The sequence below is a fragment of the Colletes gigas genome, unplaced genomic scaffold, assembly GCF_013123115.1.
Source record: "Colletes gigas isolate AHSC1104 unplaced genomic scaffold, ASM1312311v1 Colletes_gigas_Sc00024, whole genome shotgun sequence".
In the NCBI taxonomy this organism is placed as follows: Eukaryota; Metazoa; Arthropoda; class Insecta; order Hymenoptera; family Colletidae; genus Colletes; species Colletes gigas.
Window position 1 is genome coordinate 3442637 of NW_025106653.1, and position 27260 is coordinate 3469896.

General features: G+C 34.5%; 5 protein-coding genes across 6 annotated transcripts; 3 read left to right on the top strand and 2 right to left on the bottom strand.

Annotated features, from left to right (window-relative positions):
* The first annotated feature begins 223 nt into the window (after nucleotides 1–223).
* LOC122401418 (glycine receptor subunit alpha-2) lies at nucleotides 224–9863 on the top strand. Of its 2 annotated transcripts, none has more exons than XM_043403528.1 (9): nucleotides 224–521; nucleotides 2512–2656; nucleotides 3069–3151; nucleotides 3305–3448; nucleotides 3673–3755; nucleotides 5122–5256; nucleotides 6268–6368; nucleotides 6949–7269; nucleotides 8999–9863. In XM_043403528.1, exons 1-9 carry the CDS (start codon nucleotides 427–429, stop codon nucleotides 9182–9184), a joined length of 1293 nt encoding a protein of 430 aa, XP_043259463.1. In that variant the 5' UTR covers nucleotides 224–426; the 3' UTR covers nucleotides 9185–9863. The 2 variants fall into 2 exon arrangements, with proteins under 2 accessions (XP_043259463.1, XP_043259464.1); XM_043403529.1 differs by having other exon boundaries at nucleotides 9032–9863.
* Nucleotides 9864–14062: 4199 nt separating this feature from the next.
* LOC122401383 lies at nucleotides 14063–15993 on the top strand. The gene is made up of 3 exons (XM_043403468.1): nucleotides 14063–14219; nucleotides 14308–14442; nucleotides 14533–15993. The coding sequence occupies exons 1-3, from the start codon at nucleotides 14162–14164 to the stop codon at nucleotides 14808–14810; spliced, it is 471 nt and encodes a 156-aa protein (XP_043259403.1). The 5' UTR covers nucleotides 14063–14161; the 3' UTR covers nucleotides 14811–15993.
* A 166-nt stretch (nucleotides 15994–16159) lies between these two features.
* Nucleotides 16160–17328, bottom strand: LOC122401406 (protein lethal(2)essential for life-like). The gene has a single exon (XM_043403506.1). The coding sequence runs from the start codon at nucleotides 17097–17099 to the stop codon at nucleotides 16452–16454; it is 648 nt and encodes a 215-aa protein (XP_043259441.1). The 5' UTR covers nucleotides 17100–17328; the 3' UTR covers nucleotides 16160–16451.
* A 4325-nt stretch (nucleotides 17329–21653) lies between these two features.
* LOC122401333 (protein lethal(2)essential for life-like) lies at nucleotides 21654–22772 on the top strand. The gene has a single exon (XM_043403411.1). The coding sequence runs from the start codon at nucleotides 21761–21763 to the stop codon at nucleotides 22343–22345; it is 585 nt and encodes a 194-aa protein (XP_043259346.1). The 5' UTR covers nucleotides 21654–21760; the 3' UTR covers nucleotides 22346–22772.
* Nucleotides 22773–24046: 1274 nt separating this feature from the next.
* On the bottom strand, nucleotides 24047–25154 carry LOC122401414 (protein lethal(2)essential for life-like). Its single transcript, XM_043403518.1, has 2 exons — nucleotides 24721–25154; nucleotides 24047–24394 (listed from the first exon to the last, which is right to left on the bottom strand). Exons 1-2 carry the CDS (start codon nucleotides 25043–25045, stop codon nucleotides 24147–24149), a joined length of 573 nt encoding a protein of 190 aa, XP_043259453.1. The 5' UTR covers nucleotides 25046–25154; the 3' UTR covers nucleotides 24047–24146.
* Between the last annotated feature and the right edge of the window lie 2106 nt (nucleotides 25155–27260).

Consider the following 27260-nt stretch of genomic DNA (forward strand, 5'->3'; position numbering starts at 1 on the left):
GTATCGAGTTAAGAGGAAGAAGCGGGGTGGCAGCGAGGTATATCGATGCTGGTCCACCACCTCAGTCGCCACCACCACCGCTACCAACGAGCCACCTCCACCTCTGCCTCTCTACGGCCGACGATGAGGATTCTGCAGCTTCGGCAAAGTCGTTTGAAGAAGTCAGTCGACGGTCGCACGTCCTCGCGAATCGGGGAATAAAACGTATCAGGGGGAGAGAAAAGGCTAAAGGGGCCGACAGCCAGAGCCCCGCGTCTCTCGTCGTCGAAGGACTACGAATTAGTTTTCTTTTACATCCTTCGACTTCTTCGTTTTTTTTTTTCTTTTTTCGCCATCCTATCGCGCGTCACTTCCGTTTCTCGCTGCTTCTCGGTTCCCTTCCGCTTCTGGTACGAGGAAGATGCGCTGAGGAGGAACCGACGAAGGATGTCGATGGACGAGGCACATGGAGGCGGCATGGTTTCCGCAATCCTTTCCTCGGTTGTGCTTCTTCTTCTGCTCGGACGCGCCGCGGACGCCCAGTAAGAATCGCGATGGCCACTTTGCGCCTTGGTAGCCGACACGTCGGCCATCTTGGCGCGCCAACGGGCTCCTCTTCTTCGGATCTACGGTTCATCCTGTGTCGTGCTTCGACGAATCGAACTTTTACCCCCGTTCATATCTCTAGGACCGTTTGGTTCTGTTTTTCCTTTTGTTTGCAAATAGTTTTTCGATGCAACTCTTCGAAGAAGAGTCTTCGAACTTGAAGCTCTCTTTTGCTACGAAACTGCACTAAAATATTAGTCTTTTTGTACCTTAAATGTACTATTTTTGCACCTCAACAGATTTTACTATTCTTTATTTTAGTTTATTTGCAAGATTGGGTATTTCTGATCGTTTGTTGCTAGTTTTTAGCAGTGAGAAGTTTCTTTACGTACGAGGAGCTTGGAAAGTATCTATGTTTCCTGCAATTATTTACTTCCAGAAAATTTAAAGTATGTCTCTTATTAAGTAGTATTTTTCTGCTATTTGCTCCATCACGTTTTCTGTTTCCACAACAATTTAATGTAGAACTTCTTCGACAAGATTCTGGAGACCTTTTCAAGAAGAAGCTCATGTTCCATGTCTCACTGATTGCTATTTCTTTTCGATGAATTCCTATTTTAATTACGAAAATGGGCATCTCAAGATACACACAGCAATTTAAATTAATTTCTCTAATTTCCACATACAATTTCAACCAATTTCAAGCTTCTCGTACCTTCGTGTCTGCTCAAATAAGAGTTTCAAGTATAAATCCTATGTCTCACTGATTACTATTTTTTTTCCAATGAATTTCTATTTTAATCACCAAAACAAACATCTCAAGATACACACAGCAATTTGAGCTAATTTTCTGTTTAATTCCCTTTAATAATTCTAATTTGCATCAAAAATTTTAACCAATTTCAAGCTTCTCGTACCTTCGTGCTCGAATAAGAATTTCAACGAGAGTTTTAAATTGAATCGACCATTATTTGTCGAGAGTCGTGGACATTCGTGCGAAGTGCAGTGTGCGTTGCGCGTGTGGTGCTCGAAAGTGTAGGCCAATTAATGAGAACGGTTTCGATTCGAGATATCTCGCGCGAAAGTAATAAGTTGCGGTTAACGCGCGTGAAACGAAGCAGCCGTGCTAATGTGTTGAAAGAAAACTCAACGAAGTGCAAGAAACGGGCGCGACGGTGCGTCGAAAAGCGGTTCCGGGTTTTTGTGATTCGAATCGTGACACTCTGGGTTGTGTGTGACTCGTGCACGATGTGTTCGCGAACAATGAAACCGCCCAGTGAAACCACGGCGTTGTTCTTCTTCCGCGGAAAGGGAGACGTTGAAACGGGGAATGAAGTGCTCGCAGAAAGGGAAAAAAGCATCTTTTCGAAGATTAAATCCTCTTTAGATTCTATAATTTATCGTTCGGTTGATCGTGCAAGATCGAAATCTGAAATATTTTGTTGCAAAATGGCTGGCTAATGGCAACATACATGGAAAAATACGAGAATGAATAAATAAATGATCGATGAAGCTAATAATGATTTGGATTTTTAGTGCTGTCCAATCGATAATTGAATGAAAGATTTGTTGACCGTCGGAACAGTTTGGGAATATTTATTAAATCTTAGTATTTACAATTTTTGTTAAAAAAGAGAAACTGTTGTCAAGTACGACGAAATGAGTTGAATTCTTTTGGTTGTGAAATTAATATTCAGTTAAATTTCTGTTTAGAATGTGGTTTATTTATTTTAGATTATTTATGTACTTCAAGAGGATCCATCTTAGATTCGACTAAATTACAAATATATATATGTAAAATTTTTTTTGTACCAACCAACATTGAAAACATGATTTACATGATAGATTTGTCGATTATTATGATCGAGTATTTAAATTGATTTTTAAAATATAAGAAGATTTGATAAATGGTTTTAAGCTGTTCCAACGATCGACGTATAGTTCGTTCGATTAAGTTAAAATTCAGAGCGAGACTTGCAATTTCAGGAGGAGCTTGGAGTTCTACGATCTTTTGCCAGAGGACCCGAAACTTTACGATAAAATGCGACCGCCCAAGAAAGATGGACAAGCTACTGTAGTCTACTTTCACGTCACCGTTATGGGTCTCGACTCCATCGACGAGAATTCAATGGTACCGTGTATAATAAAAATCAAAGTTCCAACTTTCAAGCACATTACGATCTCAATTATCCGAATTAATCGAGGATGTTCGAGGAATTGTTTACTTTACGCCATTGTGGCTTTAAAATAATAATAGGAGAATTTATAAGAATTTCCTCTCGTGTCTCCAGAGCTGCCAATTGTCTCTATTTGGATAAACAAATGATCAAATAAATGATATTCGTATAATAGATATCCTAAATTCGACCTCAAATGCAGTTTTCATCTTCAAAAAATATTTTTATCGTAATATTAACGTTCTTTCGATTTTTCTTTACTTCGTAAGTTGGGAAAAATATTTTCTGATTTATCGAGGATATTGTAAATTTAATCAAACAACCGATAAACGTGGAATTATTGATTATCGTGATTCGCTTTTCTAGACTTACGCAGCCGACATATTTTTCGCTCAAACCTGGAAAGACAACAGGCTGCGACTACCAGAAAATATGACGTCTGAATATAGGTATGTGATTTATAAAAATATAATTTTGCAAAATGGATCAATGCATTGTTTAACAAACAACGAAATGACGGATTAAATCTGAGAAATGCATGAACGGGGAGTTCCTGTCGCGACAGTAGAGATGGAGTATCGTTTTAATTTCTATAATTTAAGATTACTAGAAGTGGACTGGCTGAAGAACATGTGGAGGCCGGATTCGTTCTTCAAGAACGCCAAATCCGTTACGTTCCAGACGATGACCATACCTAATCACTATCTGTGGCTGTACAAAGACAAGACTATTCTGTACATGGTCAAGTAAGAGTCGAAATGCTTTTCGAATCACTAAATACAATTAACAATCACTTTCCACTATTTTCGTGTATTCATTTTTCTTTCAAATTCTCTGCTTGATATCTCTTTTAAATATTTCTCGCTTAACTGTGCTTTATAATATCTTTCAAATGATTTCCCGAGATAGTTTCTTGCACGAAATCTCTGTTCCTTTAGTTTTACGTGAAAAAAGAGCATCGTTGTTTCAGATTAACGCTAAAACTTTCCTGCGCCATGAATTTCCTGATCTACCCTCACGACACGCAGGAATGCAAGCTGCAAATGGAAAGCTGTGAGTGTTACTTCTCCAAAACTTCAAACCTCTTTGCTCGCGTTTAACGAAATACAAATCGACGATTTGTTTCCCGGTTTTTTATTTTCTATTTCCATTAATTATCAGGAGGCACGATTTTACATGCGGGAGAGTTGCTCAATTAGTTCGATTTTACGTGAAAAAATGAGATAGAAAATGTAGAATAAGTAGTACGAGACTTGACAATCGATTCAAGTAGAAATATCGAGAAATAGTCAGACGCGCCTGGCCAGTCGCTGCAACCGTCTGACTATGCGTTGACGTTTCCACTTGAAAAACTGTTATTCTACAATTTATTGGAATAGAAAGAAGAATCGAATCACGAAAAGTATAAATAAAACATTGACTGATGATGTATCGTCTTCTGCATGCTATAAACATTTTAACACGTTGACTGCCAGTCTAAAATCCTAAAATTGTCAACGAAACCAAAACTTTGATTTTAGACAATGGTATATTACACAACTTAAAAGTTGTCGTAATAGTTACTTTCGTAACCTCATTAAAATTTACAAAGCCTATTAAAATTTATTTTCTTTAACATTTTAACATTTTAAATTGTTTTAGTTTCACTGTTAAAAGCTTTGTCACCCATATATGGGTGACGTGGCAGTCAAAGTGTTAAATAAACAGAAACAATTATATAGCTTACAAAAATATAGTGCAGTGTTATTTTTGTTTTTCATTTTATTCCATGTGCTCACGTTGTTCGTGAAAGTCATTTTAGAATATTGATATTCATTTTAAGTGTATGTTACAAGGATCAACTTACAGATACAAATAAAATAGGACAATATTTCCATTAAAATGAAACGAACAAGTAAACTTTATCTGATTAATTAATCTTGATAAATTACATTTATTAGTAAGTATAAACAGTAAAAATATGATATCTGCTTGATCTGATTTGTACCACCAATTTTGGCAACTCTCCCTCATCAGTTGCTGTACAGGCTGGTTCAGACTTTTACTTCTCCATTTCCTAGTAACAATATTTTCGACAAGTTTGGTGCTCCTGAAGGCTCGACCGTATTGATCAGGACACTTTTCTATACGCTAAGTTTAACAGTAAGCTCGAACGAATTACTGGACTGAGCCAGACTTTAAGTCCCGGGCGCTTCGAAAGCGCGATTATTTCGTTGAGAACGCGAAAACGGTGTTCCTGGCTGACTTCCGCCGGCTGAGTGACGTTGTTCGATCCGTTCGGGTGGTTCCGGTTGAAAGGGAATCGTTAAGGGTTTCGAGCGACGTATCTCGTGGTAGGGCCGATCGGTGAAGATCTTTTAGCAATTGCGCTACGAATCCCGTGTACGATTTGACAAGGACAAAACAACTCGGTCAACAGTGTCGCACACCACGGATGAAATGATCTTCCAGTGGGATCCCGACGTGCCACTCGTCGTCGACGAGAACATCGAGCTGCCTCAGCTGCAACTGGTTAAGAATTACACGGCCGATTGCACGCAGGTCTATTCTACCGGTGAGTGACGGTTCTTCTATTCCCCGACAGGCGCTTTTTGTCCCGCGATACCGTCGAGAGCCTTTCCCTTCGACCTAATTAACGACCGACGAACGAAATCGTCCCGAAGAAGCGAGTCGCGTTTCCCGCGCGAACGATCACACTTTAAAAAGACAATATTCCAAAGACAATGGCGGTGTTCTATGTACAGTCGATCGCAGTAGAAATTTTGCGGGTCTAAATGTTGGAATTGAGGGGAGAAACCACTGTGACGGATGAAAATAAAAGCAATTCTCGAGAATTTTTTGGGGAGGTTTCATGTTCTAACGAGTAACAGTTTTCAATTGTGAAAATAACATTTTGTCATTACACATGTGAGAGCCTCGCTGTCGAGACACCATTTTATCTTCTTGGTATTAACTGTAAACGCTTCATTGCAATTATTTTGGCCATGCACGATAAACACCTCGTCATTTTCATTGATATGATTTGCTTGAGGTTGTTGAACTTTTCTAGTGCCAGCAATAACTTGCTTTGTGGCCAGGTTTGTTGCAATAGTTACATTTGCAATTTCTAAAATTCTTATTATGGTTGTTACTCACATGCTGATTTCCAGTCTGGTTTCTCTTTTCAGTGACGTAAGGATCTTTGTTGGACTTGTATTTTGTAGTTCAATTCCTTCAAAAGTACATTTCTTGAACTATTTTTAAATTTTTTTTAATTACAAGACAGTTGCTTCGGTTGCACGTAGAGATAACAATAATAATTTATTATAATATGGTGGAAGATCTCAAATATCTGTTGAAAAAGTCAATATTTCTTTTAACACCACGTAGGAACTAATTGTTCCTACTGAAGAGGATAGTGATAGAAATCACCATACAAAATTTTGAGTAAATCGGATGAAAATTGACTGGAATTATTGAGCCTCCCAGTTTGAAAAAGTTTTAAAAAGATATTATTATTCTGTAGATTAATATTCAGGTTTTCTTGATGGGCCATATTTGCTATAAAACTTTTCTTATTGTTTAGGTAATTTCACTTGCCTCGAGGTAGTCTTCGTCCTGAAACGTAGGCTCGGCTATTACTTGTTTCACACTTACGTTCCTACTTGTCTGATCGTCATCATGTCGGTGAGTTTGAGAGCTTAATCTTTGCTCTTTTTAAAAGTATCCTCGTAAATTGTTAATAGAATATTCCCTTATTTTTCGTGGTTTATAACGATCCATTAGAAATCTCTGTTCCAGCAAAACTCGATCTAGAAGGACTCGTCAGATTCGTCCTTAATAATTTCATGTTTACTAGCAACCAGCCAAGTAGTTAATTCTATTCATTTTTCTCAATAACTTAACAAATTTTGTTATTCTTATTTAACATCAATTTTGTCATAGAATTTCATAGTGAACTTCTTAAACACCTGACTGGTATTCTGAAGTACTTCAGAGCACTCCTTTCCAAGCTTACTATTAAAAAATAAAAGACAGTGCTTTTTTCAGTAATTCTATTTATTTGATTGTAGATCAACAAAACTATTAAAACTGCAGTAAAATTTTATTATTTCTCGTTAACAAAGAACTCTCTGGTACGTTTCTCCACCACTGTATTTGTAAAAATTTTCTATTTTTTTAATTCTTTACCTTCCTGTTTCCCGTCACTAAATTGTTACTCTTATTTTACTAAGTTTATTTGATAAGGAATGTGTTGCATGCGTAGTGGGTCTCGTTCTGGATAAAACCGGAAGCGGCGCCAGCCAGAGTGACATTGGGCGTGACTTCCCTGCTGACCCTATCCACGCAGCACGCGAAGAGCCAAGCGTCCCTGCCTCCGGTTTCGTACCTGAAGGCGGTGGACGCGTTCATGTCCGTGTGCACGATCTTCGTGTTCATGGCGTTGATGGAGTACTGTCTGGTGAACATCGTGCTCGGCGATTCGGACGCGCCGGCCGCGAAACCGACGCCACCGCCGCCGCCGTCGTCCTCCAGCGGCACGGACACCGCCGCGAAGCTCGACAAAATCTTCGACATCGCCACTAAGGTAACGCCTGGATGAAGATCCAAGCATCTCAGACAGCTTCTGTGCCTCGGAATTAAGAGAACGACGGTGTCCGCCATCGCTTCGATTTCGATTTCTCGCCCAAATCGTGCTTCATTTCAGTCGATTCACGTGTGATTCAGCCATTTTTACTCGTACCTTGTGGCTTGAATGTGTTATTATTAGACTGCGGATCTTTATGCAAATTCATACTTTTATCAGTAAAATTAATGAAATGGAAGCTTTATTGAGGGTTGTTTTCACCCCTAAATATAATAATTCGTATCTGACTTAAAGTATTTCTTATATTTTTGCATATCAAGCGCATTCTATAGTTTTCTGAGAACAAAAATTTCCCATAAATGCATAAACATCCGCGGTCCAGTTATTATTAATTTATAAGGCCTGAGAGAAAACTTTATTATTTGAAATTTTTACTGCAATTTTTCAGTCGATTCACGTGTGATTCAGCCATTTTTACTCGTACCTTGTGGCTTGAATGTGTTATTATTAGACTGCGGATCTTTATGCAAATTCATACTTTTATCAATAGAATTAATGAAATGGAAGCTTTATTGAGAGTTGTTTTCACCCCTAAATATAATAATTCGCATCTGACTTAAAGTATTTCTTATATTTTTGCATATCAAGCGCATTCTATAGTTTTCTCAGAATAAAAATTTCCCATAAATGCATAAACATCCGCGGTCCAGTTATTATTAATTTATAAGGCCTGAGAGAAAACTTTATTATCTGAAATTTTTACTGCAATTTTGCAGTCGATCCACGTGTGATTCAGCCATTTTTACTCGTACATACCTTGTGGCTTCAATGTGTTTTTATTAGACTGCGGATCTTTATGCAAATTCATACTTTTATCAATAGAATTAATGAAATGGAAGCTTTATTGAGGGTTGTTTTCACCCCTAAATATAATAATTCGTATCTGACTTAAAGTATTTCTTATATTTTTGCATATCAAGCGCATTCTATAGTTTTCTGAGAATAAAAATTTCTCATAAATGCATAAACATCCGCGGTTCAGTTATTATTAATTTATATGGCCTGGGAGAAAACTTTATTATCTGAAATTTTTACTGCAATTTTTCAGTCGATTCACGTGTGATTCAGCCATTTTTACTCGTACCATGTGTCTTGAATGTGTTATTATTAATTTATAAGGCCTGAGAGAAAACTTTATTATTTGCAATTTCACTTGGAGTCAAGATTGAATACCTCGATGAAATTTGACGAGTTGTGGCAAGTGGAAGCTTGCAAATTATTTTCGCCTAGAACACGACCAAGTGCATTTTCTAAACCAAAATTTCTAAATCAGAGTTTTCAGAATCTCCTCCATATATCTCACAAATATTCTTTACTATTTCCATAGACTTCCTCTTAGAAAAATAAGTATCTTATTAGTAGTAATTTTAAACGGATAACAATCTGAAAACCGAAACTGAATCGTTTAAAATACACTTCTAACACAATAAGGAAGATAATAATTAGCCTGAATGTAAATCTTTATAAAATTGATTATTATTTGTATGATTTGCTTTCACGTGGATGGTTTAACCAAAGATGCGGTGTTTTAGTTTGACGAAAGAATCCCGGTTGTCGCGGCGATTCGATAGTTCGATCGCTTCTACCGCGCGTTGATCTCTCCGAGTCTCCGAGGCACAGAAGCGACGTCTGCACAGCGACGGTTCAAGTTGTGATCGTTGTCACGCAGGAAAACGCAATGTTGTTGTCCGGCCGATCGCAGAAATCGCCAGCAGGCCCGCCGCCAGGCCCGACACCGGCCCAAAGGGCGCGGATGCGCGCCCTGAACATCGATCGTGTCTCGCGGGTCTTCTTCCCTTTCCTATTCGCCGTGTTAAACGTAACTTATTGGATAATGTTTGCCGAGTACATTTAAGGAGCCGTTGATAACCGAACGCGTCTCCCTTTACTCTCTCTTTATCTCTCTTTATCTCCATTTCTCTCTCAGCGTGCTCGAAGAAAGAAAAAAACGAAACACGGGGAGAGACATTGACAAGAAAAAAGGACACGAAAGCCATTTTCCATACGTGGAAATGAGATACGGTGTCTCTTGGATCGTCGATTCGTATGATTTTTGATCAATGAAATTGTTTTTTCAGGCCATCGTAACTCGTGGAGTATTGAAGATTATAGGGACAGGATGGGTGACAAATTTTGGTGCAAATGGGAGTTTTTATTGTGGAATCGATATCTGGTCGTGATATAATTTGGGAAAACTTTGATATTTTTTGGTGAACACTTGTAAAATTATAAATTGTATACAGAGTCTCCATAGACTACATTTTTGAGTTTAATATAACACTCGTGTCTATGGTGTGAACAAGTAAAATAGTGCAAATTATATTCTCCCGATTTTTTTAAATTTTGTTACATCAGAAGAAGACGTGATTTTTTAGACACGTCTGTACAATGTGAAAAAATAAAATAGTGCAAATTATATTCTCTCGAGTTTTAAGAATCTTGAGAAGACGTGATTTTTCGTGTTCTTTGAAAGTGTAAATTTCTCCTCGATTGTGCCATAATTTTCAACCTATCCTGTCCGACGAAGCAGCGTGATTCGGTGCACGAAATAAGGCTTTTGTTACGAATAAATTTCGTAATAATTTCGTTTATCAGATTGCAAAGCTTAAAAAGAACAAAATACATAATAATATCATTAGTTGTATATTATAAATGTGATTGAAACCTCTTGTTTCCGAAAGAAGAGACCCAGACAGGAGCAATTAATTCCGATTGATGTAGCTGGATGAGTAATCAAAGTTATACGACTCTATTAGAAGCTCGTGTCGCTATTGAAGCATGACAAGTGGAGTATCGAAACGTCTGATCACCTGATTTAATCCTCTCAATCAGTAATTTAAAACCGATTGTTTCGTTCGCAAGAAATTACGTGAAAAATATTTTCAAACATTTTACTATCGAGCTACTTCAAATTTTTTATCGCATTCCCATTAAGAAATTTGTTTGCAACAACTACTTACAGTATTTAAGCTATTAATTGGCGTAATTACTAATCGACGAAGTGAATTAGTTGAAACGAGTTACCAACTATTTATTTAAAAATTAAATTCTTTCGATTATCAATCCAAGCGAAGAAATATACATTAAAAATGTCGAAAACATTTAAAACGTATGAAATCTCTTTTAAATGCCAAAACAATAAGTCGAACGAAATGGACGACAATTAAGCGTTCGTCGTCAGAATTAAAACCAAAAGAAATATATATATAATATATACACGTATTACGTATACGTCACGTTATCGATTAAGTTTGTTACGATTTGAGATTTTAAACCTGCAGATTTTTGTAGCGACGATTTCGAGCACGAACGTGAAATTTTATCGAGATGTTAATCGTTAACGAAAGAGCGCAGACTGCGTGTAACGTAGTCGCGCCAAAAAAAAAAATAAAAAAAAAAATAAGAAACGGTGCGTCGAAAGAGCACAGAAAAATGTAGAGAATATATCGATGAAGCTCGAATTAAACGGTTCGTTTAACGTGTACAGCTAATAGCAGCAATAGTCGCTCGTTTCGTTTAGAGATCTAGAAGACTATAATATTATTTCTTTTTCTTTTTATTTTCCCTGCCGCGGGGGTGTCCTCGTTCGTTCCTAAATTCAGTTTCATGTTCTTGTGAAACATTCTCGCGATTCTATTTGGGGCTTGAAACAGAATTTTTTGATCGTAGAACATAGATGAATGTGTATATTACTGGCCACATATACGTACAGAGTCGATTTCTTGAAAAAACAAGTGCCGGTCACCGGTGACCACCATGGCAGTCATATTAATAAAATCATATTATAAAGAAAATTTCTTGCTTTTTCTCATGTATGTGACCAGTAATGTGTGTATACCATGTGTCACTAGTTCCCAACCTTCACTGTTACATTCGAAACTATAGCAAACAGAATCCAACGATCGCGATTTTGCTGTAAGTAATCACACCTATCTGCGTGTAGAAGATTAGTATTTTTAAATCGAAATTAAATTATCTTTATTCGTGGAGGGGGCGAACAAGATTGAAATTTTTAAGACAGACGCTTCTAAATTTAAAAAACCAATACATCAACGTACCGTGAGGTATGATAAAAAAAAATGAATAGAAAGATTGCTTAGATTGCTTAGTAACACTTTCGTCGTTTCATGGCACCAAAAAATTCTTTTGGCTTCATTTTGTTCTCCGTCTTAAGCGATAAGAAGGAATTAACTCGTCGTTAAAAGCATTTCGATATTCTGGAAATATTGAAAGTCATCGGTGATAAATGCCCAGGTTTGAATAGTCCATTTTGTTAAGGTATTCATCGAGGTGTCGAAGTCGTTGTAATCCGGAGGAACAAATACGTTAGTCTTGTAAATCTGTGGGTTTGTTAGTTGAATATTGTAAAAACACTTTGAAAGGTGTGACACTTGTTAAAAATCGTGTTCCTGTTTGACTGCACTGTTTAGCGTGCCGTTTTTAAGCCCGACGTCGCCCGCTGACGTCGGGACGCATTTCCGTCGCCTTTTATCTCTCGCTAAAACGCGCGCCTCAAAGAGTTAACGGGTGGCGTGTAAATGGGCACCCCTGCCCTACACTTAAGCGAAACAATGTGCGAACGATCGATCGAACGACTGAAGGAAACAGGAAAGGGTACGACAATGCGATTGTCGAACTCGACGTGTCGAATGCCATTTAACGTTCTGCGATTGTACATCAAACTTACGTCGTTTTATGTACGTGTATGTATGTATTTATGTATCATAATTCGAGCAGGGACTTCAGCGCGATCGGAGAAAGGAAGCTCTCAATCGGTTACGATCGAAGATCACACTGGGTTGTCCAAAAAGTAATCTCGAAATTTTCCAGTAAGAGAAAGTTGTCATTTTTTTTAAAATACAGGAAAAAACAAGTATACTTTTCTGTATTTTGCTAAAAAATTCTTAATCCTTTCTCTTTGATTTGCGTTTCAAAAATAAAAATTTGAAGTACAAACACTTCTTATATCTTGCTGCAGAAATCCAAGATTATTTATTGGCTAACCCAATAGATCCTCTAGATCTGGATCCACCCTACAATTTGACTATGTCCGCCATCTTTAATTTTCTTATCGTATTCGTTACGTTCGAAAAATGTTTGACTCGTTTCATATTTATAAATCAAAAAATCAATGCTATTACTATTTACTATTAAAGTAATTTGTAAAAACTGGATTTATAGTTCCCCTGATGGATTCTCTTAATATCTTACTTGAAATTGTTCCTTTCGTTTGAAGTATTGAAAAATATATATTGAACTGCCCTTCGTAACCGATTGATTATTGTTAATGCAAGAAAGAATTAATATCGTTGTTTTGAAACAGGCTGTTCAATACGACGATCGTACTTTTCCTAACGTAACATTAATTTTTGTGGCTACTTATTAATGATCAATTGCATCACTTTCAAATAACAATTGAGAACGTTAATATTATTGCTTTCGGATTTGAAGTAAGATAAAATTTTAGCCAAAGGTGAATAGAATAGAGGCCCATTTAATCCTCGGATAAATCAATCGTCGCTAATTTTATGTAAAAACTACACTAATGATAAACGCGCGCGCATTAAAAATGAAATTATTCAAGCGATTTAATTGAAAATAAAAGAAATTATACGATTAATTAGCGAATATAAAAGGTTACATTATTGTCGGTTCTTTATTAGAAGAAATCATTTTCAAGCACAACATTGTACATTACATTGTATTTAATAACAAAAACATCATCGACTACATATTAAATTGATGATAATTGTATTGTCCTTGTGTTTATTATATTCGTTCGCCCTTCTGAATATTTTCTCCCCTTGTTTTTATCGTTGTAATCAAATCACTGCCATTGTTTAGAGACCATTTAACAATACGGAATTTTGTTTTTGTAATATAAACTTTTAAATTTTGGGGCTTCGACTTCCGAGACGCGCTATTTAAATTTTAGGTGGCAGCACGAACAGCTACACAGTTACGTCTAGTTATAAAATGGCTGAAATCGCACTGCAGCGCACTCTAGTGTAGAACTACAGAAATTTTTGTAACTATAAAAGGAACTATAAGTGATTATCATTTGTGTTAATGTAACTTAAAAAATAAGAACTTTCTTTTCTATTGTTTTACTATTCTCACAGGATATTATTTAACTAGAGAAGGGACGAACGTCGAGGACCACGAGAAAATTTTCGCGGAAGATCAGATCAATTTTCGAGACAGTAGCGCGAACATCAAAATTATCGAAAAGTCTGAATAAATAAAATTGTTGAAGTTACATTTGAAAATTTTATAAATTTTATTTTTCGCGCCTCGTCGAACAGAGCAGTTCATCGCTCCACGGGTACCAACCCACCTCTATATTGACGCTTGGTAACACTGCACGAGAGTGTTTTCATTCCCTATAGAACTTAAATTATGTTCTGTACTTCTGTAATATTGTCTCCTGCCTAATACAAATGGGCAGGAAATATTTTCAAAATTACAGAATGCGAATTAAAATATAAAGGAATGAAATCCCATTAAATGATAGATCTATACTAAACCCTGTCTATAGTCTGCCTTACTGCCCATATTCTAAAACAACAATTTGTCCACCGTTTTATTACAAAAGGAGCGATGTGTCGCCTCTGTTTATTACTATATACTATAGGGTCACTATATGCTGTAAATAAACAGAATATACCATGTAAAAGTACCTACACTAGGTACCTACATGAAAATTCGGTTTCGCGGGTTTACGTCATTTACACGGTACGGAAAGAGTATAGAATTACTTTGTTGTTACAGTAATATATTTATCAACCTAATTTAGTGTTAAATAAATTGTAAAATACTATTATTTCCGTAAATGAGAATGAATAAATCAATTTTTATTGTTTTCTTCTTAAGTTTACTTATTGCCAAAGGTAAACAACATTTAAGTTAACATCGTACGAAAGGGTGTGGTTAATATTAATTCACATGTTTATAACGTAACGTGTATCATATTTGCAGGAGAAAGCTTATACTGTTACAGATGTAACAGTAATCATCCTGGGTGTGGCACACCTTTAAATTGGTTATGGTACTGGGGAGAAACTTGTCCAGAATATGATGACAAGTGTGTAAAAATTATTGAAAGAAAAGGAGGTACATGTCGTGTTATAGTATATTTAAATATTAAATGACAGTAGATATCCCTTGGTAGTTGATACAACTACATTGCTACATATTTTTCAGCCGAGACTATCATAACACGAGAGTGTTTGAGCTCTGTTCGTAGTTTTAGAACAGACATTCCAGCTGATCGATACGAGGGTTGTAGACCAGCTGCTAAGAATATACGATTAGGACATTACGTAAATAATTCCATTCCACAATTAGATATTCACAGAGATTATTACGACGAAGTAACATGGTGTTTTTGTTACTTTGATCATAGATGTAACAGTTCTATTACTATGACTGTTTCAGCTTTATTATTGCTCATAGGTATCGCGATACAAATTACTGTTTAAAATATTCACAGAACATCATAATATGATCTTTGAAATGTTCATATTCTTGGTTAACTCAGGTTTACATTTTTATCAAATTAGTTTGAAATAATTTAAACAAATTCAGTTTCAATAATATTTATGTATAACTGAAGCACAATGGAATTGAAGTGGTACTTCTGATTCTACTTTTTCCCTTAATATTTGTTACACTTGTATATAGTGTAAATAAGCACTTTGAATAAAAAATACAAAACAAGACAAAAAATAAATATAGAATACTAATAAAATTTTCATAAAAATTGCAATGAAACTAATAATAATATACTTTTTCATAATTTGTAATCTGAGTGTAATATGATCATTTCATGGAAACAGTATTTAACAGAGGTGTCTAGGATCCCGAAAATTCTAGATCGGGAAATTTTCTCGAGAAACGAAATCCCAAAAATGCTTGCAATTCTCGACGATATTCGGGAATCCGTAGAATCCTCAAAAAAATTATTACAAATTTTCTAAATTGCAACATGTGTTATGAAAATAATAGATCGAGAAAATAACAAGTATAAAATCCATTATTTCAAATTTTCGTGAATCCTCTGGATCTACCTCCCGAATATCTTCGGAAATCTCGGATATTTTCAGAATCCCATACACTCTTGATATTTAAATACCAAAAAGAATATTTAAAAAATATTAAGGTTAAATAACACTAGATTCGTACAAATAGATAATATGACTGTATAAAATATTCATTCCGTCCAGAAGATCTAATTATAAATTTTAAATATTGCTATTTTTACATTAACAAATAATGTCATAAACTCTATTAAAATATTTGCATCTATTAATATAGGATGAGGCATTTGAAATAGCTAAATACCTAACCCTATATATATATGTATAATGTATTGTTTATATAGAGTAGACAAAAAGATTATTGCCAAACATTACGACCATAGTTACATGACGAACTGCAGTAACAATTTCTGCCTACTTTGTATTATTTTGCTTAAACAATTGGTAAATAACCTAACATACTGAACTGCCGTCCATTGTTCGACAAATAAAATAATTTTTTAAATTTATACTAAATGCTAAACGTTAACTTTTATATTTTTTATTAAAAATCTGTAATTGCAATTTGTTATATGAATGTTTATAAACGATTGTCTTTTGCAATTTGTTCAGATTATTTATACCCAAATTTGCCCAGTTACATCTTGTAGAAAATTTATTAAATATATACGTTTTATTTCGTTTAAAAATAACATATCATTCAATCCCTCCCTTCCCCTTCATTTCTTTAAGGTTTAAAAATAAATACAATTTATATATGAAGGAAATGGATGAGAAATAAATACAGACAATTATACAAAAACATTATTTATTACACAAAATTATAGGACAAACTAATCTTATCGAGTATGACGTAATACAAAAAAAGCAGTTCTCTTAAAACAGTACAGTACATATTTTTAGAATCCTTAAAACATTATTTTTAAGCTTACAATTATAAAGGAACAATGTGAATGACATATGAATAATGTATTTAACTATTCCTTGTATTAATATAAAATGAAAAGTGGCAATTATATCAATGAAAAATAAAATGATAGAATACTGTAAAAAAAAGGAGACACTTATTTAAATAAGTCTTTCTTAAGCTGCTTTCACAGTCTTCTCTTGTTGCCCTCTTTGTGGCGTAGCATTCCTTTGTACTTGCTTCTCTTCTTTTTGTTTTTCTACTGGTTTTGAGTCATCTCTTAAAGCAGGCTGCCCTGTAGCCTGAATTTTAATGATTCTTTCATTCTTTGCATCTGGTTCAGGTTGTTTCCTTGGACATGTGATGGTTAAGACACCATCGGAAGATAATTTTGATTCTAATCGATCAATGTCGCATTGTTCTGGTATGTGGTACTTTCGTACAAATTGCCTCGAGATCCAACCATGCTCGTCCTGTTTCTCTTCGTGTTTGCCTTCAACAATTACATTTTTCCCCGAGACTTTTACAGTCACTTCTTCTGGAGCGAACTGTTGAACATCCAAAGTTACTTGGAATTTATCCTTATCAGCTTCGAGCGTAGATGTTCCGTTGGATCTACGATTTAGGCTTCTGTCATAGGGATGGTATCTTTGAAAACCACGACGACGAGGTTTCAGAATCAAAATATCATTTTCGTAAGGTGACAATGCAGAAGACGGTAGATCCTCGGGGCTCAAAGACAATCCAAAATTTTGATCGAAGATATGATGAGGCCTCTGCAAATCCTCCCACCAACTGGAGAATAACATAGGTAGCAGAGACATTGTTCTTCTTGTACTTGTTCAACCGTCGGCGTCAAAATGTAGCTTCTGTTAAAATAGGTGTATGACGAACTTGCTTAAAATGTTCGGTTTTTTTCTCTCTCTTTCTCTCTCTCTTGTGGAACTTTTGCTTTCTTCTTAATTTCTCAAATAAATGCTATTATAGTTTTGCACTTTAAACGCGGCAAAAGTTTCACGCTAACGAACGCTGTCGTCAACTGCTTCTTTGAATTTATCTGCAATGGCCGCTTCGCGAAAATATATATATTCATCACGCCTCGAGAATGTAGAGGGGGTACTAGTGATCGAACATGCATCTAGAACTATCCAGAAATCGAACTTTCGAGAAACAGTAAATGCTAAAAGTAACTAGCAAGCAATTACGAATATTTAAAATTCACAATGTTTCACTTCAGTGTAAATATTACATAAAAAGTGCTTCCAAACATGTTTTTTCGGATCAATGACTAAGCAATGGCATGTATAGTCGCAAGGAATCACACGTCTCGAATTTTCGCGCACTTTCTGAACAAAGTTAATTTAACCTTTAATCCAATTTCTTAAAATTATTTTTTTTTGATAAATGAAAAATATTCTTTCTTGAAGAAGAATTTTTGTAATTCTGTATGTTTTCTAAAGTTTTCTCAAAGATTAAACAAAACAGATACAGTGCTAGAGATTTCGTTATGCAGAATTTGCTGGAAACGTACCTATGTAAGTACATTATATGCATACTTCAAAGATTTCAGTACAGAAAATATACATTTCAACAATTAATGTTTAAAAGTAAAAGCATGCAAACGATTAAACTAAGAAAGAATAGTTTTTAAATTAGTTAATGTCAATAATGTAAACACTGTATGTTATTGAAACACAAATTATGTTTTCATTTATGTGTTCGAAATAAAATTGATTACAAACGTATTACAAAGATTATTATTCTTATGTTTCATAATATTATTTTCCATACTTTCCATACTAGAAAACTCGTAAATAATTTTATTATACATACGTATATCAGTTTGTATGAAATGTTGTAATCGATATTGTGTATAAATTATTGCATATATATTTTAATTTTTGCACAATACAAAAATGAAGTATCTAACAATATTTAATTTTAATATTTTTATTAAGTATTTTATTGGTGGTACTAAACTTATTTCTGATAATAGAGAATAGAACAAAGGTCAGTTACTGCAAATCAAGCTTTTACAATCACAATTGTAATTTCACAAATTATGAAAATCATAGAATCAGTAATGTCAGTCTTTTTAACATTGAAAGAAAAATATTTAGCGAAAAGGGTATAGCCGAATAAGGGGGTCAAATGTGCCCCCAAACCGAATGGAACGAGCCCGGGGTCATTCGATAGCAAAAAAAAAATAACCCATGTGTGCAAATTTTTAACTTGAAATCTCGACCGTGGGGGTAGTAATGGTGTGAAAACGAAAATCATGTTTTTGAATTATTTCTCTTGACCTATTGAGTAAAAAAATGTAAAAAAATTCAGAGACATTTCGGGTACCGGGGCACATACTTTGGGAGATTTTCAGATTTTTTGATTGAAGAACCAGGTAGTGAAAAATAAAAAACAGCAAAAAATGCCGAAAAATGCCGATTACGTATTGAAGGAGGCCCGGAACTACTTTTATACTTTTACAGTAAACAGGTATTACTATTACTATTACTCTCAATTTTTTTCAGATTTTTCATTTTGGTGCGCCGCAGTGAAAAAAAATAAAAACCGAGTTTTTCCTCGTTTTCTGCGTATTAGAGTAACTTACACGTTGAATTTTTATGCATCCTTCAATATATAAGTGTTTTGTAGACTGTTTAATGTTTCTACACTAAGCAGAATTACATAACAATTGAAACAAATAAAATAAAGCCAACCGTTAAGCGCAATATATCCTAGAAAATCAACGATATTTTCAACGGCGTCGATGGGGCAGTTGGTAGAGTGTCCGACTGCTGAACCGCTGCAAGTTTTTTTACCATAGGTTCGAGTCTCTCTTCTGGACTTAGGATTTTTTTTCCTTCATTATTTTTTTTTTCAAATTCTAACTATATAACAATGCTTTATATTTATTTATAAATGTTCTGAAAGCATTTTACAAATATTTTAACCTGAAATATGTATAAATATAGTTTTGGAGTGTTTTTTTCGTTTTTATTTTTTTTGTCAACCACGATTATTGTTTAACATCTCTTACACTGAAATTAATGTGAAATGTTAGTTTTCAAATCTCTTACCTTTGACTACTGTGAATGGATCGGAGCAGAAGATTGTATATTGGCTTACTATTACTTCTTCTCGCCCTTCGATCAAGCAGATCTTTCCTTCTTTTTCTCTTTCTTTGATAAATATGAATGTTTGCTACGGCTTCAGTATCTAACGTAGACATGTAAGGGCCATTCCACGCCAAATCTATTAACCCACTCTCTGCCAATGATACTTTTTTCTAATAAACCCATTTTTAAGTACCAGTTTGATCGTTTCATGCTTATTTTTGAATGAAGTATCATTGCTCGATGGAAACCACGGGAAGGTGGTGGGCTTCTTCCATCAGGAGAGGCGAAGGATGGGTTAGAAGTGATTACATGGATCGGATGAGAGTAAATGGCGGACATAAGTGTTGGAAATAAAAAAAAGCATGGCTCAATCTTGGTCGCTGTCGACGTTAATTACGGAATTTACTTGTTCGATATTAAATAATTTACTCAGAATTTCTGCAGGACGTACAATTCGTGAAAGGTACCGAGCATGCGATAAATAATAAATTATTGCTGCGACATGTGAACAGCAACCGACAGTACGGTTACCATTCGCACATTCGCAACAATAGCGTTTAATCCCGGAGTAACCAATTGAATTTGGTACGTAGTTAATGTAACATCTATATGTTTTACTATTGATGTGACGCGATCTCACTTCACATTTAATAATATTTTTTGTCTGCTTAAGGCAACGAACAATTATATTATTATCTTCATCCATAACTTCCGCTAAGTAAGATATGGCTTGTGATAATTGGTATGTTCCCGTAAATAGAATTTTTTCCCCGTGGTTTCCATCGAGCAATGATACTTCATTCAAAAATAAGCATGAAACGATCAAACTGGTACTTAAAAATGGGTTTATTAGAAAAAAGTATCATTGGCAGAGAGTGGGTTAATAGATTTGGCGTGGAATGGCCCTTACATGTCTACGTTAGATACTGAAGCCGTAGCAAACATTCATATTTATCAAAGAAAGAGAAAAAGAAGGAAAGATCTGCTTGATCGAAGGGCGAGAAGAAGTAATAGTAAGCCAATATACAATCTTCTGCTCCGATCCATTCACAGTAGTCAAAGGTAAGAGATTTGAAAACTAACATTTCACATTAATTTCAGTGTAAGAGATGTTAAACAATAATCGTGGTTGACAAAAAAAATAAAAACGAAAAAAACACTCCAAAACTATATTTATACATATTTCAGGTTAAAATATTTGTAAAATGCTTTCAGAACATTTATAAATAAATATAAAGCATTGTTATATAGTTAGAATTTGAAAAAAAAAATAATGAAGGAAAAAAAATCCTAAGTCCAGAAGAGAGACTCGAACCTATGGTAAAAAAACTTGCAGCGGTTCAGCAGTCGGACACTCTACCAACTGCCCCATCAACGCCGTTGAAAATATCGTTGATTTTCTAGGATATATTGCGCTTAACGGTTGGCTTTATTTTATTTGTTTCAATTGTTATGTAATTCTGCTTAGTGTAGAAACATTAAACAGTCTACAAAACACTTATATATTGAAGGATGCATAAAAATTCAACGTGTAAGTTACTCTAATACGCAGAAAACGAGGAAAAACTCGGTTTTTATTTTTTTTCACTGCGGCGCACCAAAATGAAAAATCTGAAAAAAATTGAGAGTAATAGTAATAGTAATACCTGTTTACTGTAAAAGTATAAAAGTAGTTCCGGGCCTCCTTCAATACGTAATCGGCATTTTTCGGCATTTTTTGCTGTTTTTTATTTTTCACTACCTGGTTCTTCAATCAAAAAATCTGAAAATCTCCCAAAGTATGTGCCCCGGTACCCGAAATGTCTCTGAATTTTTTTACATTTTTTTACTCAATAGGTCAAGAGAAATAATTCAAAAACATGATTTTCGTTTTCACCCCATTACTACCCCCACGGTCGAGATTTCAAGTTAAAAATTTGCACACATGGGTTATTTTTTTTTTGCTATCGAATGACCCCGGGCTCGTTCCATTCGGTTTGGGGGCACATTTGACCCCCTTATTCGGCTATACCCTTTCAGAAAGTCATCAATAAAAGGCCAAAATTTCGACAAAACAATACTAACAGTACAGGTGGATACATTGAAAAATATAAAATTTTTGCAATAAACATCCTAAAACTTCTTGTTAAAATTATCTGTCATGTATCTACATACCAAGCCACTCAATAATCGCTCGGTTCTAGAAGCCTCGAGAAACGTCGCGACATGCGCGAACCAACATATAAAAGCAGCCGGTAGACGCCGGGTGTCGTTAGTTTTGCCATAGCAACAGAGCAGTGAACATCGCAAATTCGCGCAAAGCTTCAGTGCATTATCAAGCAGAATTGTGTTAATATCTCGATAACGTTATCAAATTAAATAACTGCAAAATGTCTTTGGGACCGTTGCTGTTCTCTGACTGGTGGGAGGATCTGGAACGCCCGCATCGTCTTATGGATCAGAATTTCGGTTTGGGTCTCCAACCTGAACAATTGTTAACGCCAAGCCGGCTGGAATTATACGTGCAACCACGAAGAAAACCTTCTTCGTACTACAGACCATGGGCTGATTGGCTTCGCACGAGTGAAGCAGGAGCTTCGACCGTCAAGGCAGACAAAGACAAGTTCCAGGTTGTGCTCGATGTCCAGCAGTTCGAGCCAGACGAAATTGACGTCAAGGTTGTTGACAATTTAGTCGTCGTTACGGCAAATCACGAAGAGAAACGCGACGAACATGGCTGGATCTCGCGTAAATTTGTCAGGAAATATACGATTCCTGAACAATGCGACATCGATCAAGTTGCGTCGAAGCTATCCTCTGATGGTGTGCTTACTATCATTGCTCCGAGGAAGGATCAGCCGAAAGTTGAAAATGAGAGAGTAATTAAAATCGAGCATACATGTAAACCGGCGCTTCAGACAAAGCCGGCGAAGCAACAGCAGCCACAAAACAAGGAGGAAGAAGAGAAGAAATGAAGTGGTTCCTTGAATATTCTACCATTCATTCTATTCCTATATAAACATAATTACTGTTCATTGTTAGTGTTCATTTTCTATCAGCATTTCTCATTATCAAAATCGATCGAAGTTAGGCTCGAAGATTGCAAGTCATCCCCTTTATGTTAAAACCATGAACCTTATGTCTACACATTCGTGTATCAAGCGAAGTATAGGTATCATTAACTTTATGCTTGTAACATAAAGGGTAGGAGAAGGAAGGAAGCGATAGATGATAGATCGTAAAACTAAATGATAGTGTTTTTATTTTATGCATTTATTTCAATAAAATTGTGAATGTGTGTACGCTCACTATCTGCCAGTATTTAAGACTTGTACTTTTTTTCTATTTTAAATAATGTATAAATAAGTAAATAAACTACGCAGTTAATTACCTTTCTTTGAATTGTATCCTGAATGCTTTTTGTAACTGTAAGATACAAATTTTTTTGATTTTTGGTGTTATTAAATATTTATTTCTTATTTTATTATATTTTATAAACAATTTTAAGAAATATATAATATTCACGGAATTTACTTAAATATTATTTTTATTTTTCAAGAATGTTTTAATGCTGTTTGTATCCCATTCGATTTTGTCATTAACCATTTATAATAGTACCTAAAAATATTTTATTAAATTTCTTTAACACATTGGGACTTTTCCAAAAGGAAAGTGGCCATAACTACTGCAAATTTTCAAATTATTTAAACATTAAATTGCACAATAGTTACTGTCTTTAAATAAAAAATCGCAGTACCGCCAGAGATTAATTTCCTACATAAATTTCGTAATCATATAGACCGATAGCTTAATACGTGACTGTCCATGGTAGTCACTGATAACCGACATTTTAAACACGTATCGTGCTGTAAAATCATTTACAATGAAAGAACCTTAACGCTTGTCAAATTGCAAATAATGTTATTATTATTTCAAAATGCTGTAAAATAAGGTACACACTATTGAATTATCGAATATTTCTATACTTCACACTATAATTTGAACAAATATCCAAAACAGTCAACGTATTAAAAATCATGTAGGTTATGTACGATTCTTTAATTCTTTGCATTCAAAAGGCATTAAAAATTTCTTATAAACGTAATACAAACTAATGTAAGATAGAACAAAATAAATTTTGAGAACGTACATCGCTGATTTTCATTGTTATATCTATTACCTCGAGCTAGCATTATGTTTACTATAAAATTATATGAAGTGCAAAGGGTTAAGATCATTTCCAGCAAATCCTACGAATTATTTCAAAGTTGTTGGATGTTTATACAAAGTGATATTGTAATATTTGCAAATCCAAGGTGGCTTCTAAAATTTTGCCCGTCCTGATACATAAATGCTCAACAATACATATAATCATTCGTTATATAGATGTATACAAAACAATTTGCATTAACCATCCATTTCTAATAATTTTGGTATTTTGTATAAGTAAAAAAGTGTCACCTATGGCTAATTTTAATTATATGAACAAAAATCGTAAAACGGAACATAACCTTGACGGAATAACAGTTCGACTGAAAAGAAGCATCGTATAGACGAAATAATCGAATAAAATTAAAAAAGGGTAACAAACAAGAAGAAAACATACATGGTTTTTATAATTATTTCATTTAATGTAGGTTTACATGGTTACAAATGTTTATGCAATATATAAACAAAGTATAAATATTTACATGCATATGTATGTATTCTATGAGAGAATGAACGATATGAAAACGATGAAAATACTAAATATTTTAAGAAATACAGAGGATCTTTCTATTGCCTCTGTTTTATTTTGGCAGGTTCGCCTTCTGCCTCTTGGTTTTCCACATGTTCAATTTGAATCACTCTTTCTTTTTTGTTTTCGATCGATTCTGGTCTCCTTGGTGCGGTCACTGTTAAAACGCCGTCTGGTGTCAGAATACTCGTCGTTTTTTCAGGGTCGCATTGTTCGGGTATCAAATATTTTCTGACAAAATGTCTCGAGATGATTCCATGGTCATCTTCCTTTTCTTCATGTTTTCCTGCAAAAATAATTATAATTTATCAATAACAAATTAAACTGCAACACGCGATGCATTCGTTACGGTAGAGTGTAAAATTAACATTTTCCCAGTTTAAAGAAAAATAAATTTTCGTCGAAAGAATATTGTTTTTGTTGTTTCCAATACTTTTATATATTGTAAATGGTTAAAGATGATTAATATTCAAGTAATTTGTGTTATTATAAGAATCAACGGTCGTTAGGAGTGAATGCGTCTCGAATCATAATGTGGCGTCATATGAGAAACGTAGTTGCAATATAACCTTACGTTTTTTCGAAAGAATCGTTTTAAAGAAAGAAACTTACCCTCGACGACAATGTAATCGTCAACGACTTTTACGTTTATTTCCTCAGGTTTAAACTGTTTCACATCAAGTGCTATGTGAAATTTATCTTTGTTGTTTTTCACTACGGACATACCACATTCATCTTCTTTCATGTATTCTTCCATCCATGGTTGGTAATAACTGAGCGGAAATCTTCTGAGTAATGGTCTGTCAAAAACTGAGGAAAAAAATTGTTCCGGTCGTAGCGATCTACCGAAATGCTGATCGATCAACCGGTGTGGTCGCTCTAATGTTTCCCACCAGTGAGAAAATAATTTTGGAATCACTGTCATTCGTGACCTCATTTTTTAGCTTTCGTTTACGTTAATACAAGTTCGAGAATATTTGTTAACTTTGCTAATAGCACGCCGACGATGCAAACTCCTCGCTTGTCTGTTCTATACTGATGGGACTCGCTTTCTGCGCAGCTTATATATATCTACATAACCATGACTATGGTTACTTATAGATGCGCAGAAGGTTCGAGTGCCGGTGGACATTTCACGAAGATTCTCGACGATTCTTTGATCGTTTTCTAGAACTTTTTAATAAAACCTCGAATAAAAATGTAATTATTGTGCGAAATTGGGTATCTAGGATATGTACGTTCCTTAAATTATAGGCTGCAATTAACAGCAATATAAGTCATATAATTTAAAGTTTGAATTCAATTGTTACGATACTGTTGTATTTTATTTTAAATACCTTCCACGAAACGATGATTACGTTAAAAATACATTCAAATTATACACATTGCAATGTATAATCTGTATGTTTGTTGCGTAATATAGGTTCTTTAGGAATTAATGAATCAATTATACCTTATCTCGCTAAAAGATTCAATGGAATTGCATCACCTAGTTACTAGATATACTCCAATGACATCGCGTTAGCAGTATTTTATACATAATAATATTACGATTAAACGACAGTATCGACATTGTTGTATCACATTTTCTTTATGTTTATTACAGCACATTTAATAATCATTTAAGAAATAATAATTTAACGTCCCGTTAAAATTGTACCACCTTATACTTCAAAACGTTAGGGATACGTTTGCTGTTATTTTGTACACGTAATATATACAACACATATTGATATGACGTATACATGAAATCACGTCCCAGCCCAACGTCGCACAACGATTACTCAAAAGTGTCTCGAACATGGGATTCAATTCATTTTTCAGTATTCTTTTTCTCTCTCTAACCTTAGTATACAATACATCTGTAATCATTAGCAGTCCTTTGTGTAATATATCGTGTAAAAGCGTGATTGTTCTCATTTTGAGAATAATACATGTATACATATTTGGGTTATCGAGATACAGAATGTATACTAATAAAAACTGGTTTTTCATTGTGAAATTTACACGTAATATACATATATCTGTCTATCAGTTTAAACTGAAACAACACGTTGTCCGCAAATAAGCTCCACATAATTATCATTAAAACAATACTCGCAGACGGACGCCAAACGAAATAAACTTATCACTAATTCGAAAATAAAAGAGTTAATTAAATATAATTTTTTATATTAAATAATTAATTATTAATATTTAATTAGAAATGATAAGTTATTCGAATTTATTGATATCTAGTTTTTTTTTAAATGAATTTAATTCATATATTTAATAAAATTAATTTTATTAAACATTAAAATAGCTCATCATCAGAAACATGTTATACTGGTAAAAATTGTTTTGCACGTTTACGTGGACAGTTTATATTAACAAGTCTTTATTATATTATTGATATCTCAAGGTTATTATACAGGGTGTTCGGCCACCCCTGGGAAAAATTTTAATGGGAGATTCTGGAGGCCAAAATAAGACGAAAATCAAGAATACCAATTTGTTGATGGAAGCTTCGTTAAAAAGTTATTAACAATTAAATTCAAAAATTTCAAATCGTTCTGGAAAAATTATTTTCGGTTGCGGGGGTCAATTACAATCATTTTTGGTGAATAGACATACCTCCGAAATCCTACTCACTTTCTAGAAAAAAATTCGAGAAGTTTTGAAATTTTTCGACGGAAAAAAGAAATTTCAAATCGTTTTGGAAAAATTATTTTCGGTTGCGGGGGTCAATTACAATCATTTTTGGTGAATAGACATACCTCCGAAATCCTACTCACTTTCTAGAAAAAAATTCGAGAAGTTTTGAAATTTTTCGACGGAAAAAAGAAATTTCAAATCGTTTTGGAAAAATTATTTTCGATTGTGGGGGTCAATTACAATCATTTTTGGTGAATAGACATACCTCCGAAATCCTACTCACTTTCTAGAAAAAAATTCGAGAAGTTTTGAAATTTTTCGACGGAAAAAAGAAATTTCAAATCGTTTTGGAAAAATTATTTTCGGTTGTGGGGGTCAATTACAATCATTTTTGGTGAATAGACATATCCCCGAAATCCTACCCATTTTCTAGAAAAAAATTCAGTACGGGTGGAATTTTAAACGTTAATAACTTTTTAACAAAGCCACCATCGACAAATTGGTATTCTTGATTTTCG

What these genes read in the sequence shown, in the direction of transcription:
- LOC122401418 (XM_043403528.1), top strand. Translation starts at nt 427, where the DNA reads ATGTCGATGGACGAGGCACATGGAGGCGGCATGGTTTCCGCAATCCTT. An exon ending in AATATGACGTCTGAATATAG is followed by an intron (nt 3,152 to 3,304) that starts GTATGTGATTTA and finishes CTATAATTTAAG; the next exon opens with ATTACTAGAAGTGGACTGGC. An exon ending in CAAGCTGCAAATGGAAAGCT is followed by an intron (nt 3,756 to 5,121) that starts GTGAGTGTTACT and finishes CTCGGTCAACAG; the next exon opens with TGTCGCACACCACGGATGAA.
- LOC122401383 (XM_043403468.1), top strand. Translation starts at nt 14,162, where the DNA reads ATGAGAATGAATAAATCAATTTTTATTGTTTTCTTCTTAAGTTTACTT. An exon ending in AAGTTTACTTATTGCCAAAG is followed by an intron (nt 14,220 to 14,307) that starts GTAAACAACATT and finishes TCATATTTGCAG; the next exon opens with GAGAAAGCTTATACTGTTAC. An exon ending in AATTATTGAAAGAAAAGGAG is followed by an intron (nt 14,443 to 14,532) that starts GTACATGTCGTG and finishes CATATTTTTCAG; the next exon opens with CCGAGACTATCATAACACGA.
- LOC122401406 (XM_043403506.1), bottom strand. Translation starts at nt 17,099, where the DNA reads ATGTCTCTGCTACCTATGTTATTCTCCAGTTGGTGGGAGGATTTGCAG.
- LOC122401333 (XM_043403411.1), top strand. Translation starts at nt 21,761, where the DNA reads ATGTCTTTGGGACCGTTGCTGTTCTCTGACTGGTGGGAGGATCTGGAA.
- LOC122401414 (XM_043403518.1), bottom strand. Translation starts at nt 25,045, where the DNA reads ATGAGGTCACGAATGACAGTGATTCCAAAATTATTTTCTCACTGGTGG. An exon ending in CGATTACATTGTCGTCGAGG is followed by an intron (nt 24,395 to 24,720) that starts GTAAGTTTCTTT and finishes TTATTTTTGCAG; the next exon opens with GAAAACATGAAGAAAAGGAA.